Source organism: Puma concolor, chromosome E3, assembly GCF_028749965.1.
Source record: "Puma concolor isolate L17-30 chromosome E3, mPumCon1.1.hap2, whole genome shotgun sequence".
Lineage (NCBI taxonomy): Eukaryota > Metazoa > Chordata > Mammalia > Carnivora > Felidae > Puma > Puma concolor.
In genome coordinates, this window is record NC_141682.1 from 30,409,456 (window position 1) to 30,424,780 (window position 15,325).

Consider the following 15,325-nt stretch of genomic DNA (forward strand, 5'->3'; position numbering starts at 1 on the left):
GAGCGCCGGGGGGGGGGGGGGGGGGGGGGCTGCAGGTGACCACCGTGAGCAGAGCACCTCTGTTGCACGTTTGCTCCTGGACCCGACCCGTGCCCTCTCTCCGTAATTCTCCCCAGTTCCCCGTCCGAGACCCCAGGGCCCGATTCTCCCTCCGGCCGGGCGCGCCCACTGCCCACCTGGGGGCCCAGCTGCGGAGGTCCTGGAGCGCCAGCCCCGCCCGCCCGCGTGCCGGGGGCCCCGGTGTGGGGGGGGGGGGGGAGGTGGGGGCCGGCTGAGGCCGGGGGCGGGGCCAGGCGGGGCGTCCGGGCGCGGGTGCGCCCGGCCCCGAGGCTAGTCCCGCCGCCTGAGCGGCCCGCACCTGCAGCCGTCCCTCAGTCCGCCGCCTCTGAGCCCGCGCGTAATGCTGCCGCTGCTGCTGCTGCTGGTGCTGGGACCCGGACTCGGGCTCGGCGCGGGTGAGTGAGTGAGGAGGGGGGGCCCCGGAGGACCCGGGAGCCCCGCCGCCCCGTCCCTCTGCAAACCCTCCGACCCATCGGCCTCTCCAGCGTCCCCGGAGCCCTACAGCCCCCAGCGCTCCTTCCTGGCCCCACTGCTGCTTTCCTTAGCAAGTTTCCAGGAACTCTGTCCCCCCTCTCCCCGCCAGACACCCGGCCTGGGGTCTGTGAACCGATCCTTCACTCCACCTGTCCCTGAGGTAGGACTCCCTGGGGGACGCCTGGGAGAAGCAGGGGAAGTACACAAGGTGGCTTTCTCGCCTGCCCCTGGCCATCACCCTTGGGGAGGTCTCCTCGCAGCTGACTATTTCTGGGGTGCACAGACACAACCACTCACAGGAAAATACACAGACGCGCCACAAGCAGGGAGACAGGCGGGCACAGGACACCTTCAGCCTCACACATGCAGACACAGGCAAAGATACCTCGGAGGGAACACACACACACACACACACACAAACTCACACATACCAGACAGCCCCACATAGACACACACACACACACTCTCTCTCTCTCTCTCTCTGTGTCTCTCTCTCTCAGGCCCACGGGACGCCTGGATAACCTTGGTGCTGTCGTGGGCAGACAGAGCAAACAGACCCCAGAATGACCTGCCTCACCTAAGTTGGCATGGAGGGAGTGTTTTTCTTGGTTCCAAACCCAGTGCTGGGCGTCTTCCCCATGTCTTGGTTCTGTGTAGGGCTGTGCCCAGGACCCTGAGATGCCAGAGTGTGGTCAGGTCAGGGCGGAGGACCTCTAGGGAGCGCTTTTGGGTGTGGGGTTAGGACTGGGGCCCTGTCAGATATGCCGGGACTGGGAGTGTTCCAAGGGGCTTGCTGGATCCAGGGATCAAGGGACTTTTTCTGGAAGCCCACTTCGTGCCAGCGAGATCATCTGGACCTGTCTACAGCAGAGATCCGCCCTCAAAGAGCTCCCAGTCCAGAAGGGCCACTCCCATAGGCAGACAGCAGCCCAGCGTGGTGAGGACCCCTGTGGTCACCTGGGGACCAGGCAGATTATAGAAGGAGGTGACAGGTGAGCTGGGTGAGCATGGGGTGAGGGCATTTGCAGCGAGGGGGTGTATGTGATAGGAAGTTTGGAGGAGAGGGTACTGGTGAGCATGGTCCATGTGGGGGTGGTGAGACAGGACCGCTCCTACAGGACCTCTGGGTCGTGGTGTGGCCCCTGAGCTTTATCTGGAGGGTGGGGGAGCCACAGGCAGAGGTGTGGGCAGCTGGGAGCAGCACCTGGCCAGTTCGACAAGAGCAAGGACTGATCACCCAGAGAGGAAGGCGAAATTTTGAACTAAACTCGTTTCTACCTTTTCTGTTTAACTCATCGCTCTCCTCCTGCCCCAATAAATGTGGTAATTTTTTTTTTTTTTTTCCACTGAGAAAAAACAACAGTGGGTTTAATTTTGGCCGGGACTCTTCACAAAAAGTCAGGGTGGGGCGCCTGGGTGGCTCAGGGGGTTAGGCGTCCGACTCTTGGTTTCGGCTCAGGGCATGATCTCACGGTTTGTGAGTTCGAGCCCTGCATCGGGCTTTGTGCCAACAGTGCAGAGCCTGCTTGGGATCCTCTCTCTCCCTCTTTCTCTGCCTCTCCCCTGCCAGTGCTGTCTCTATCTCTCTCTAAATAAATAAACATTAAAAAAAAAGTCAGGGTGATGAAAACTTGTTTCAGATGAAGAGTTGAGATGTTATGGGCGGGTGGAATGCACAAACCCTCTCTGGACCCTCAGTCCCTGAGCGGTGGAGAGCAGACGCCCAGGAGTCAGGCACAACCCGGCGGGGGTTACTGCTCTGGGCCTTGCCAGCCCTGGGAATCTCCTACCCTCAGTCTCCCAATCTGTAAATGGGGTAATGGCTGCCCACAAGACAAGGCCGCTATGCTGTTGACAACAGGAGATGCCTGTAAATTGGGGAGCACAGTGCTCGATGGGAGGTGAGGTTTAAGGGATTGGTTTTGACCAAACACCAGAGAGCAGACTCGTTGCTTCACCAGAAGGAGGAGGTGCTTTGCGATTCACGGATGCCCAGGTCACAGCGGGTTTGGGGGCCCCTGGCCCCAAGCCGTGGCCCCATCGATGCCCCTCGACTCTGTCACCCTGCCTGGCCTCCTTCCCTTGCTGTTATTGGTGAAGAGGAAGGTGTGGAGGTCATAAGCCTGGGCTGGAGCCCCCGGGTCAGATCAGGTTCCTGTTGACTGTGGGGGTCGTCCTTCCTACGCGGCTCTCCTGTTCCTCATCTGTGAAATGCAGGGCTGCGTGTCACAGCTGCACGGGGATCCAGAGAATGGCTGGGCACAGGCTGCAGGGCCTTCCAATGTGGGAGCAAGCCATGCCTGGGCAGTGGAAATAAGGAGATGCAGAGGGCCCAGAGCCAGACTCTGGAGGGGACTGGTGGGGGAGGGAGGGCAGGGGAGACCCAGGGATAGCAAAGCACCTGCAGAGGAGCCCTCCTTGGTGGCAGGGACCCTATTGAGCTCATCTCTGGTGCCCAGTGCCCGGCACAGGCAACTGGACAGATATTTGATGTGGGACTTGCGATCTGACTTCATCTGGAGTTGACTAGGGCAGGAGATTGGAAATCAGGACATTCCAGGAAGAGGGGCCAGCCCGTGCAAAGGCCCAGTGGTGTGCTCTTTCAGATACGGTGGCTCTGGAACTTGTTTTCTCTTTCATGGCTGCCTTGAAGATAGTAATAACAGAGCTTGTCATGTGCCACGTGTTTTACATGTGTGATGTCATCTCATTCTATGAAGCGAGGTCTCCTTGTCTCCCTGTTTTATAAATGAGAAAACCAAGGCACAGAGAGGTTGAGTACATTGTCCAAGGTCACACGGCTAGGAAGGAGGAGAGGCAGGATTCGAACCCAGTCATCCAAGCCCTTCTTGGACTAGTGCCCTTACTCAAGCCCTGCCTTGCAACCTCTGACCTTTGTTTCCCCCTAGCTTCCTGGAGGTCACATGTGCACCGGCGTGGGCTTCTAGAATTGGCAGGGACCATGAACTGTGTTGGCACCCGCAACCCCCTGTCCTACATAAGCTACGGCTGCTACTGTGGCCTGGGTGGCCATGGCCAGCCCCGGGATGCCATCGACTGGTGAGTGCACGCTCCAGCCTGGGCTTGAAAGGTCCCCCACTCCCTGGGGTAGTTAAGGCCTATAAGGAAATACCCACAACTGAGGTTGCTGTTTGGACTAAGAAGATTCCAGCACAAGGTACAGCCTTGCAGGAGGCTCAGGGCCTCCTGGGTAACATGGCCAATGAGGGCACACCTTGGTGTCGGCTGCCCCCCAGCCTGGCTGTGGGCTGATTACTTTGGTTGAAAAAAAAAAACCCATAAAGTTGATCCGACTTATTATGCACCAGGATCTGTCCTGAGAACCCCTCTCATCCTCACAACAACCCATTTCAGAGATGAGGACACTGAGGCAGGAGAGATGAAGTAACTTGTCTGGGGCCACATAGAGGGCAAGGGGTGGGGGCTGGGATCTGAACCCAGGCAGTGTGGCTGGATTTGTGCCCCTAATCACTCCACTCCGCTACCATGTGAGAAGTGCCTGTTCTGTGCAAGGCTGTGGGTTTAGATCTTTCCAGACTGGCTTTCATTTATCCTGGTCATCCTTGGAGGCGGGCAGGCGGGCCGTCCCCGGAGGCTCAGGGAGGCACAGCCACCCGTCCATTTCCACACAGCTAGTAGGTGGCAGAGGGCAGAATTTGACAGTCTCTTCCCTGGCTTAGAGGATTTGATTGTCAAGGACAGCTTTTGGCTCCTCCCTGTCCTTCCCCGGCTCCTGCTGCCGGCCCTGCGTGGTTGTCTGCTTTCTCCAAGCCCTCCAAGTGCAGCCCAGGCACTGCCCCCTTTGGGAAGACTTCCCCGAAGGCTGGCTGGGCCTCGCATACCCATTCTGGCCTCTGGCTCCCAGAATCCCCATCCCTTTTCCCCCACTTTCCAGCACTTCTCACCAAGCGCGTGGGGTCTGGTGGCTTGTTTCTCCCCCACCAGCCTGGGGGCTCCTTGAGGGCGGAGCGGAATCTGGCCGACCTCTCCCTGCAGGACCCCACCCCACCGAGGGCTCCACAGAGCTACTCCACTGGTGGCTGGAGGGAGACAATACCAGTGAATGAAGGAAGGAAGGACAGGGTTAGGGACATTTGTGGATGTTTCTCAGAATTTCGCAACAGCCAGTTATTATTATTATCACTGAGATCCTCTTATGCAGCAGGCCATGGCTGGACACGGGGGAAACTGTGCAGAATGGAGCAGAAATGGTCTTGTCCCCATAGAGCTCTGGGGCTCTGGCCATTGAGGAGGACAGAAGCTGATCAGTCTTCTCCGGAAAGTGAGGGTCTCATTGTAAACCTGCCCTGAAGGGAAGGACCTAGCTTTATGAGAGGGTGTAACCAGGACGCTGTTATAGACTGGGGAGGCCAGGGGCTGGATGACATCCTGGGATGGGAGCAGTTCTTGGGCTGAGACCTGAGGAAGGAAGGATGGGCGGGAAGCTGCCCCAGGCAGAGGGCAGGTCACGTGCAAAGTCAGGAGGCACGCGGGGCTCGGCTCACTCCCAGCACAGAGAGGCAGCGGGTGTGGCTGCAGCTCAGAGACACAGAGTGAGACAGGCAGGGGCCAGGGGACCGTGCCAGGGCGCCCCACACTGGGATCAGCAGAATCATTTCCCAGGGGGGGATTCTCGGGGACAAAGCTCGGCCCAGAAGATGCTGACCCCCTGCGAGACTTCGCTTACCCGGGAGGACGGCCGAGAGGGCATCCCCGCCTCCACCCACCTGCTGGCCTGCCCGTCTGCCACCCACAGGTGCTGTCATCGGCACGACTGCTGCTACACGCGTGCCGAGCAGGCCGGATGCAGCCCTAAGGTGGAGCGGTACTCGTGGCAGTGCGTCAATCAGAGCATCGTGTGTGGTGAGTCCCCAGCACCACCCGCACTCGCTTCCGCGAGTGGCCCCGGGCGTCCCGGCTGCAATAGCTCACCCCAGCTTCCAACGGTCGACACCACCCCCCGGGGGGATTTACTACAAGCGTTCTTCAACACGGAACGCTGACAAAAACAAAGAGGGGCACGGGGGTGGCTCAGTCGGTTAAATGTACAGCTTCCGCCCAGCGCATGATCTCGCGGCTGGTGAGTTCGAGCCCTGCGTGGGGCTCTGGGCTGACCGCTCGGAGCCAAGGGCCTGCTTCGGATTCTGGGTCTCCTTCTCTCTCTGCCCGTCCCCCACTCGTGCTCTGTCTCTCTCTATCAAAAATAAATAAACGTACCAAAAAAAAAAAATGCAAACAAAGAAACCTATTTCTTTGTTGTCTGGACCAAAGCTAAAAGAGATATCACCAGGTACCTCCAGCCCCCATGCCCATCCGATGGGGCCTGGGTAAAGAAACCCATGAGGTATTCTTACTGCGGAAGACGACTGTAGCGAGCGGAGGAACAAACCACAGAATGATATGTCCAGGAAAGCACCATTTCTGTTAAAAAAAAAAAAAAAAAAAAAAAAGCAGCAGCAGCTTGCAAACTAGTAGCCTACTTGCTTTCCGTGGCTACGTGTAGACACTTGCAGAGCTCAGAAAAAGGTATGTAAAGATACACTGCATGACGGGATCAGGCTGGGGGCGGCGGTGGCAGAAGGCAATTTCACGTTCCTGTAATGTTTTCCTTCCCCCCTCCCCCCCCAAAGAGAATGTCTTCATGAATTACTGGTGAATCACAGCTTAAAAAGAAAAGGAATAGGGGTACCTGGGTGGCTCAGTCGGTTGAGCGTCCGTCTTCGGCTCAGGTCATGATTGCGCGGTTTGTGGGTTCAAGCCCCGCGTAGGGCTTTGCACTGAGAGCACGGAGCCTGCTTCGGATCCTCTGTCTCCCTCTCTCTCTGCCCCTCCCCTGCGTGTACTCTCTCTCTCTCTCTCACAAATAAACATTTAAAAAAAAAAAATGCTCTTTGAAAGAAAAAAGAAAAGGAAAGGCATACACAGCCTGAACTTTTGAAGGGTAAAGTGCCTGATCTCTGCAAATTACCCTGACCGGCATTGAAACAAAACACAATAAAAAGGTGGACAGACAGATGGGTGGGTGGACAGACGGAGGGGTAACGGGTGAAACAAAATGTCAATGGTAGACTCTACGAGGTAGGTATGCAGATGTTCTCTGAACAGTTCTTTCAGCTTTTTTCTGGGTTTGAGATTTTCTACAACAAAATGTTAGGAAGCAAAAGCAAATGAAAGCCAAGAGCTTAGTGAGAGGGGCCCACGCCTCCCTTTCCTCACCTCCCAGCCCCAGTGGGTGAGTCTCAAGATGCAGGCGAGCTCCACCTTGGTATGGTTTGATGACCCCCCTATGCTATAGCTCTGAGACTCTGGCCTCAAATGTCCTGTGCTAGGAGGACCAGAGGCTATGGGTTCTTTCCTTGTGAAACGAGGGTGGGGGTGGGGCGGGGAGTAGAACTTGGACTGACTTTGTAGTGTGAGTGCTCATGTCACTGGCCCTTCCTCCCTAAGGCTGAACCGGCGAAACAAGTCCGTGTTCTACAGACATCTACCACTCACCATTTGGGGACCCCAGGAAAACCCTTTCCTCTCTCTGGAACACTGTGGGCTCCTCTCTCAAAATAGGGATAACAGTATCGCAGTTTGGTGTCCCGTGGGCTACATTTATCCTGCAAACATCTTGCCTCACCTGCACAATGTTTGGAACAGTTTGAGCCAGTATTTAAAAAATCAGGGGTGCCTGGGTGGCTCAGTTGGTTGAGCGTCCTACTTCGGCTCAGGTCATCATCTCACGGTTTGTGGGTTCGAGCCCCGCCTCGGGCTCTGTGCTGACAGCACGGAGCCTGGAGCCTGCTTTGGATTTTGTGTCTCCCTCTCTCTCTCTCTGCCCCTCCCCTGCCTGTGCTTTTTGTCTCTCTCTCTCAAAAAAAAAAAAAAAAATAAATACACATTAAAAAAAATTTTTTTTTATTAATAAAGTAGGCTTCACACCCGGCATGGAGCCCAAAGTGGGGCTTGAACTCATTATCCTGAGATCAGGACCCAGGCTAAAATCAAGAGTTGGATGCTCCACTGACTGAGCCACCCAAGTGCCCCCTCTTTCAATTCTCTTGATTTTTCTAACTTTGTGGAGGAGAAGTTCTCAGTTCATTGGTACTTTAGCTTTCACATCTCTGGAATATTTGCTGAATTTTTTTTTTTTAATGTTTATTTATTTATTTTGAGAGAGAGAGAGAGAAAGAGAAAAATCCCAAGCAGGCTCTGTGCTGCCAGTGCAAAGCCTAACGTGGGACTCAAACCTACGGACCATGAGATCATGATCTGAGCTGAAATCAAGAGTCGGATGCTTAATCACTGAGCCACCCAGGTGCCCTACTTTTTCTTTTTTTTTTTTTTTTTTAACAGAACAGGCTTCTGGCTTATATCCAAGAACACCAGTTCATCAATTTAATTCTGGCTTGAAAAAAAATTCTTCCTATCTACCCATCCATTTATCTACTTATCTTTACCTCCAAGCGGCATGCATTTAATGAGGATAATTGTAACAGAATCTATCCTAACCTTACTGTACATTTTATAGGCCCAGCCACTTCTGAAATTAAAAGAACAATAAAACAGCAGTTAAAAATGTTAAGTGTCCCTCAGGGCAATCTTACTGTTTTTTTTTGTTTTGTTTTGTTTGTTTTTTAAACAAAGCAGTAAGAAAAGAACTGGGGCATTTATTTTTAAAAAAAAAAATTTTTTTTTTCAACGTTTATTTATTTTTGGGACAGAGAGAGACAGAGCATGAATGGGGGAGGGGCAGAGAGAGAGGGAGACACAGAATCGGAAACAGGCTCCAGGCTCTGAGCCATCAGCCCAGAGCCTGACGCGGGGCTCGAACTCACGGACCGTGAGATCGTGACCTGGCTGAAGTCGGACGCTTAACCGACTGCGCCACCCAGGCACTGGGGCATTTATTTTTAAGATTACCTTCTGATGGATGGATGATATTTTCAATTTACAGCTTCCTTTCAGTTAAAAAGTGGAATCCATTTTATTTTATTTAAAAAAATTTTTTAATGTCTATTTATTTTTGAGAGAGACAGAGAAAGAGACAGCATGAGCAGGGGAGAGGCAGAGAGACTGGGAGACCCAGAATCCCAAGCAGGCTCCAGGCTCAGAGCTGTCAGCACAGAGCCTAACAAAGGGCTCGAACCCACAAACCGTGAGATCATGACCTGAGCCAAAGTTGGATACTTAACCGACTGAGCCACCCAGGTGCCCCTAGGTTCACCCATGTTGTAGCAGGTAGCTAAAACTCCTTCCTTTTACAGATGAGTAACACTCTGTTTGTAGGGATCAACCACATTCTGTTTATCCATTCATCTGTTGGTGGACATTGGGTTCTTCACACCTTCTGAGTACTGGGAATAGTGCTACTCTGAACATTCGTGAACAAGTATTTGTTTGAGTGCCTGCTTTTATTTCTTTGGGGTACATCACTGCCAGTGGGATTAACTGGGTCATCTGGTAATTCTCTGTTTTACTTTTCGAGGAGCCACTCAACTTTTCTACAGCAGCCACACCACATCACATTCTCATTCAGCCGTGTCTGAGGGATCCAGTTTTTCCACAGCCTTATCAACGCTTGTTATTTTCCATGGTGTTTTGTTTGTTTGTAGTGGGGGTGATGTGTGTGCCTCAGTGATTCTGGTGTGCATTTCCCTAATGGCTAATGCTGTTGAGCATCTTTTCATGTGCTTGTTTGGCCGTTTTTATATTTTCTTTGGAGAAATGTCTATTCAAGTCTTTTGCTCATTTTATTCATTCATTCATTCATTCTTTTTTTTTTTTTAATTTTTTTTCAACATTTATTTATTTTTGGGACAGAGAGAGACAGAGCATGAACGGGGGAGGGGCAGAGAGAGAGGGAGACACAGAATCGGAAACAGGCTCCAGGCTCTGAGCCATCAGCCCAGAGCCTGAGGCAGGGCTCAAACTCACGGACCGCGAGATCGTGACCTGGCTGAAGTCGGACGCTTAACCGACTGCGCCACCCAGGCGCCCCTCATTCATTCATTCTTAAAGTTTCGCCTTTTAAGTAATCTCTACACCCAACATGTGGCTTGAACTTGCAACCCCAAGATGGAGAATTGCGTGCTGTACCAACTGAGCCACCAGGCTCCCCTTAGCTCATTTTTTTTTAAATTTGTGCTTTATTTAAAAGATTTTTTTAAAAGTTTGTTTATTTACTTTTAGAGAGAGAGAGGGATGCAGAGAGAGACAGAGAGAGAGAGAATCCCAAGGAGGCTCCATGCTCGTCAGCACAGAGCCCAACTCGGGGCTCAAACTCACAAACTTTGAGATCACGACCTGAGTTGAAATCAAGAGTTAGGTGCCTTAAAAAAATTTTTTTTAAGTTTATTTATTTTGAGAGAGAGAGAGAGCAGGGGAGGGGCAGAGAGAGTGGGAGAGAGAGAGAATCCTAAGCAGGCTCTGCACTGTCAGCACGGAGCCTAATGTGGGGATTGAATTCACGAACCATGAGATCATGAGCTGAGCCAAAACTAAGAGTCGGACACTTAATGGACTGAGCCACCCAGGTGCCCCATCCCCTTTGCTCATTTTTAATTGTGTTGTTTTTATTGTTGAGTTATAGGAGTTTTTTATATATTGTTGGTCCTGGATTCTTATCAGATACGTGATTTGCAAATGTTTTCTCCCAGGTTGTAGGTTCTCTTTGCATTTTATCAATAACATCTTGAATGCACAAAAGTTTTAATTTTGATCAAGTCCAGTTTATCTATTTTGTCTTTGGTTGATCAGGTTTTTGGTGTCCTAAGAATCCACTGCCAGATCCTACGTCATGAAGACTTACCCCTCTTTTCTTCTGATAGTTGTATAGTTTGAACTCTTACATTTAGGTCATCGATCCACTTTGAGTTCATGTTTGTATATGGTGTGAGGTAGGGGTCCAACGTCATCCTTTTGCCTGTGGGCATCCAGTTGTCCTGGCACCATTTGTTGAAGAGATTCATCTTTCTCCATTAAAGAGTCTTGGGACCCTTGTTGAAAATCACGTGGCCCTAGATGGATACCTCCCTGAACTTCCATTCCCTTACCTGGAAGATGGGTGTTGTACAGATGAAAAAGGGGCTTATAACATGAGAAACAGATCCAATGGGGGTTGTTATTCTCTCTCCTCCCTTCTCCAGCTGTCCTCCTGATCTGAACCTCTCTCTGACCCCTGCCACCTCCACCAGAGAAAACAGAGGCTCTGGCATGGCTCTCCATTAAGCCCGCAGCTTCTGTGCTGCAGGGAGGAAACCGTCAGAGCGGTTACCCGAAGGGCTGGTCTTAGATATTCATGGGCTCTCAGCTGTATCTCCCTAGCATGAATCAGCATTTGGCACAGAGCAAAGCTGAATTAGTATGGAGATATGGTATCAGTTTTTAGGAGCCGAGAGTACCTCAGACATCCTCTCCTTCAATCCTCTTACTTAGAGTTGGGGAAGCTGAATGAAGGTCAGGGAAAGAAGTGTCTCACCTAATGTGGTGGTCACGTGTCTACTCCCAGGCACATCCCCTGTCCCCCTCCCATTGTGAGCAGAGAGAGGAGGTGAAATAGGGCTTGCCAGGGAAAGCTGTTAAAGATCTCTGCCTTCTCCCTCCGACCTGCATGTTTCCCTTGCCCCTAATCATATGAAAGTGGTGTCTATAAAATATTTATTGGTGTGTCTGCTGGTGGAGCCCATGGCTGTTTACAGACCTGTCCTCCCTGAACCAAACGAAAAGAACCAAAATATCTATTCTGCATTTTAGGGGGGCTAAAAATATTCTCTTATTCTGTTTGGAGATATTCCGAACATAGCTGTTTACCTAATTACAGATGTTGCCCATTTCCCATTTATGGGCCTGGCTTCAGTATATTAACATTTTTTTAAGCCTGTAATAATATTTACTGGCAGGCCTTTATTTTAAACTTAATCCTTGGGGGCTGCGTTTCCTTTTAAGTTTTTGTTATTCCTGTTTTTAAAACATGTTTATTTATTTTGAGGGAGAGAGAGAGACAGCATGGGCGGGGTGGGGGGGAGGGGGGTGCAGAGAGAGAGATGGAGAGACAGAATCCCAAGCAGGCTTTGTGCTGTCAGTGCAGAGCCTGGTGCGGGGCTTGCTCCCCCGAACCGTGAAATTATGACTTGAACTGAAATCAAGAGTCGGACGCTTAACTGGCTGAGCCACATGGGCACTCCCAAGTTTTTATTATTCTTGGATAACCTGATGCTGTCGCTTTCCTAAGGCCATGGAGCAGTGAGGCCAAGTCTTGCTTTTGAGAGGAACTTTCTTGCTCAGGGAAAAGGGTGATAGCATTAGGCAGGTACAGGCATGGGGTCAGCCGATCCTGGGCTGGAATCCGGGTCCCCCCTCTGCTTAGTGCTGTGACTTTGGACAAGTTACTGAATCCCTTTGAGCTCCTCTTTCCTCAGCTGTCAAATGAGGATAATAAACTTTAGGTGCTGGGCTTGGATGAGAATTGGGAACGGCGTATGGCTTTGCTATTGTTCTCCCAACAGATGGTAAGAATCTGCTCTGTGCCCGTCTTCATGCTAGGCTTTGAGCGGGAAGGAGAAGCAGGAAGCTATAGTCTAAGAGGAGGAGAGGGAAATCGTGTCTGTGCTAATTGCTATTGTAAGTGCTGTGTTGGAAAGTTAAGGCAGAAGTATCACACCTGCTACGAGGTGGATGAACCTTGAAAAAGTCATGCTACGAGAAAGGAGCCGGACGCAAAAGGTCACCTAATGTGTGATTCCGCTTATGTGAAAGGTCCAGGATAGGGATAGAGACAGAAAGCAGATTCGTGGTTGGCAGGACAGACTGCTGGGACTCAGGTAAGGGATCATGGGGAGTGACTTCTAAATGGGAGTGACTTCTAAATGGGGTTTCTTCTGGAAGTGATAGAAATGTTTCGGATCTAGATAGAAGTGATGACTGCGCGATGTTGTGAATGAACTAAATTCCACTGACTTGTGCACTGGAAAATGGTAAATATTGTCAGGGGAATATTGCCTCAATAAAAAATGCAGCAGAGCAGGTGGGGGACACTCTTTTCTTTTTAAATTTTATTGTTTGTTTGTTTGTTTATTTGTGAGAGAGTGCAAGCAGGGGAGAGGGGCAGAGGCAGAGAGAGAGACAGACAAGGAGGAAGAGAGAGAGAGAATCCCTAGCAGGTTCCACCCTCAGTGTGAAGCCAGATGCAGGGCTCAATCCTGTGACCCTGGCATCATGACCCTAGCCAAAACCAAGAGTTGGACATTCAGCCGACTGAGCCACCCAAGCGCCCCAGGGATACTCTTTTAGACCCTGGGTGCAGTTGTGCAGATAAATACCTTTAATCAAGTCTGCTCACAGCAGGGCCTGGGAAGATGATTTCCAGAGAGTGCCTGCCTTCTGTCTCCTGTCATCCTGTCCCTCCCTCCTGGTGCAGCCAAGCCTTCTGGCTCTCATGCTTCACCTTGCAATGGTCTCCGAGGAACATTTTACTTTAATTTTTTTCTTAAAGGAAGGAAGTTCTTTTTTTTTTTTTTAATGTTTTTTAAAAAAATGTTTATTTTATTTTTGATTGAGAGAGAGACAGCATGAACAGGGAAGGGGCAGAGAGAGAGGGAGACACAGAATCCGACGCAGGCTGCAGGCTCTGAGCTGTCAGCACAGAACCCGATGAGGGCTCACACTCATGAACTGCGAGATCATGATCTGAGCGGAAGTTGAACGCTTAACCGACTGAGCCACCCAGGCGCTCCTAATGTTTTTTTATTTAATTATTTGCTTCAGAGAGAGAGAGCACAAGTTAGGGTGGGGCAGAGAGAGGAGGACAGAGGATCCAAACAAAGCAGGCTCTGCGCTGACAGCAGGGAGCTCATGTGGGGCTTGAACTCATGAACTGAGAGATGGCAACTGAGCCCTAGGTTGGATGCTCAAACGGCTGAGCCCCCAGGCGCCCCTCCAAGGAACACTTTAAGAACCGATCCTTAAGGAGGTCAGCTGCAGCTTACTGAGTGCCTGCTGTATGCTGTGCATTTTACACGTTGGGTAAAATGACCTGTTGGGTGTTTTCTCACTCTCCCAGAAGCCCTTAGAAGTAGGTATTATTAGTATGCTCACGTTGGCCTGAGGAAACATCTGGAAGGGGTGAAATGATGTGTCTGAAGGCACAGAGCTGCTACATCCGTGGCTGAGCCGGTTAACTCCAAAGCTGGTGCTTCACGGTGCCTCTGGAAGGAAATTTGGAAGGATTTAATGGCGGGTGGGTTTTATATTTACATCTATGTGAATAACTAAAAGCTAGCACTAAAAGGCCACGGGTGGCATGGTTGGGGGGGGGGGGATTTCCAAAGCTGTTTCAGGCATTATACCTTCTAGATTAGTAAGATACCACTTGAAGATCACCAAATCATTCTAGTCCCAGGTTGGGAATCTCTAGTGGGAGGATCACCAAGGTAGAAGGAGACTTTGGGTGGCTGCCTCTGTGCCAGGCAGGTCCTGGGCTGGTGGGGACAGATGGACACTCCAGAAGGAGCATGTGGAAGCGATGTGGAGAAAGAAGGCAGAGATATGCGGGTGGAGCCAACGTTGACCGAGTGTATGTCCTGTGCCAAGCCCTTCTGGGTGCTTTCTGTGGGAGTTGTCACTCAGGCTTCCCGGGAGCCCTGCCAAGTGGGTATGCCCCTGGTTTTCCAGGAGGATTTGGCTCCGAAAGCTTAGGCAAGATCACACAACCAAGAAGTAGCAGAGCAGGTACCCCAGAAAAAGCTCTAGATGGTTCCCGGGCACCTACCTACTGCTTATCAGAATGGATCCTCAGATGAAGGGGTATGCAAATATATATACTATATATATATATACACACACACACATATATATATATATATATAGTACATATATATATATATACGTATATATATACATGTATATATATATATACACATATATAGTACATATATATACTTATATGTATATATAGTATATATATATTATATATATAGTATATATATATACTATATATATATGCAAATATATATATTATACATTATATATATAATATATATATTATATATATATAGTATATATATATACTATATATATGCAAATATATATACTATATATATATATGCATATATATATAGTATATATATATTCATATAAAATGTTTTGGGGGAGAGACACAGAGAGGCAGAGAGAGCCTCAAGCAGGCTGCACACCCCAGTGTGGACCCCGACGTGAGGTCGATCTCACGAACTGTGAGATCATGACCTGAGCCGAGATCAAGAGTCGGACGCTTCACCGACTGAGCCGCCCAAGGCTCCCCGAAGCGGTGTAATATTGATGCGGAAGAGAAGCCAAAAGGTCGCACGGACTTTGAACTTTGCATCCGAAAACGCTTCCCTGGCCACTTCGATTTCCTTTTCTGTAAAATGGGTTGGACGCCACCTCCCTCCGGAAGCTGCCATGACGGAGATCACGCGGTGATTTGTCCGTGTCGCATAGATGCGACGTATGACGCTTCCCGCCTCCAGCGTTGTTGGCTTCCCTAGTGCCTGTTCTCGAGTCTCTGCCACCGCCTGCTCTAACTCAGTCTCCCCACTTCTTCCAGGACCCGCGGAGAACGAATGCCAAGAAATCTTGTGCAGGTGCGACCAGGAGATCGCTAACTGCTTAGCCCAGACTGAGTACAACCTAAAGTACTTACTGTACCCGCGTTTCTTGTGTGAGACAGACTCGCCCAGGTGTGACGGACCAGCCTGACGTGGAATGTTCTTTTGCACGAGGAAATAAAACTCTTTTTCGCTCATCA

General features: G+C 50.6%; 1 protein-coding gene across 1 annotated transcript; it reads left to right on the plus strand.

Moving 5' to 3' along the window:
• Positions 1-343: 343 nt before the first annotated feature.
• Positions 344-15,325, plus strand: LOC112853142 (group 10 secretory phospholipase A2-like). Its single transcript, XM_086691164.1, has 4 exons — positions 344-455; positions 3,444-3,594; positions 5,312-5,418; positions 15,125-15,325. The coding sequence occupies exons 1-4, from the start codon at positions 401-403 to the stop codon at positions 15,274-15,276; spliced, it is 465 nt and encodes a 154-aa protein (XP_086547290.1). The 5' UTR covers positions 344-400; the 3' UTR covers positions 15,277-15,325.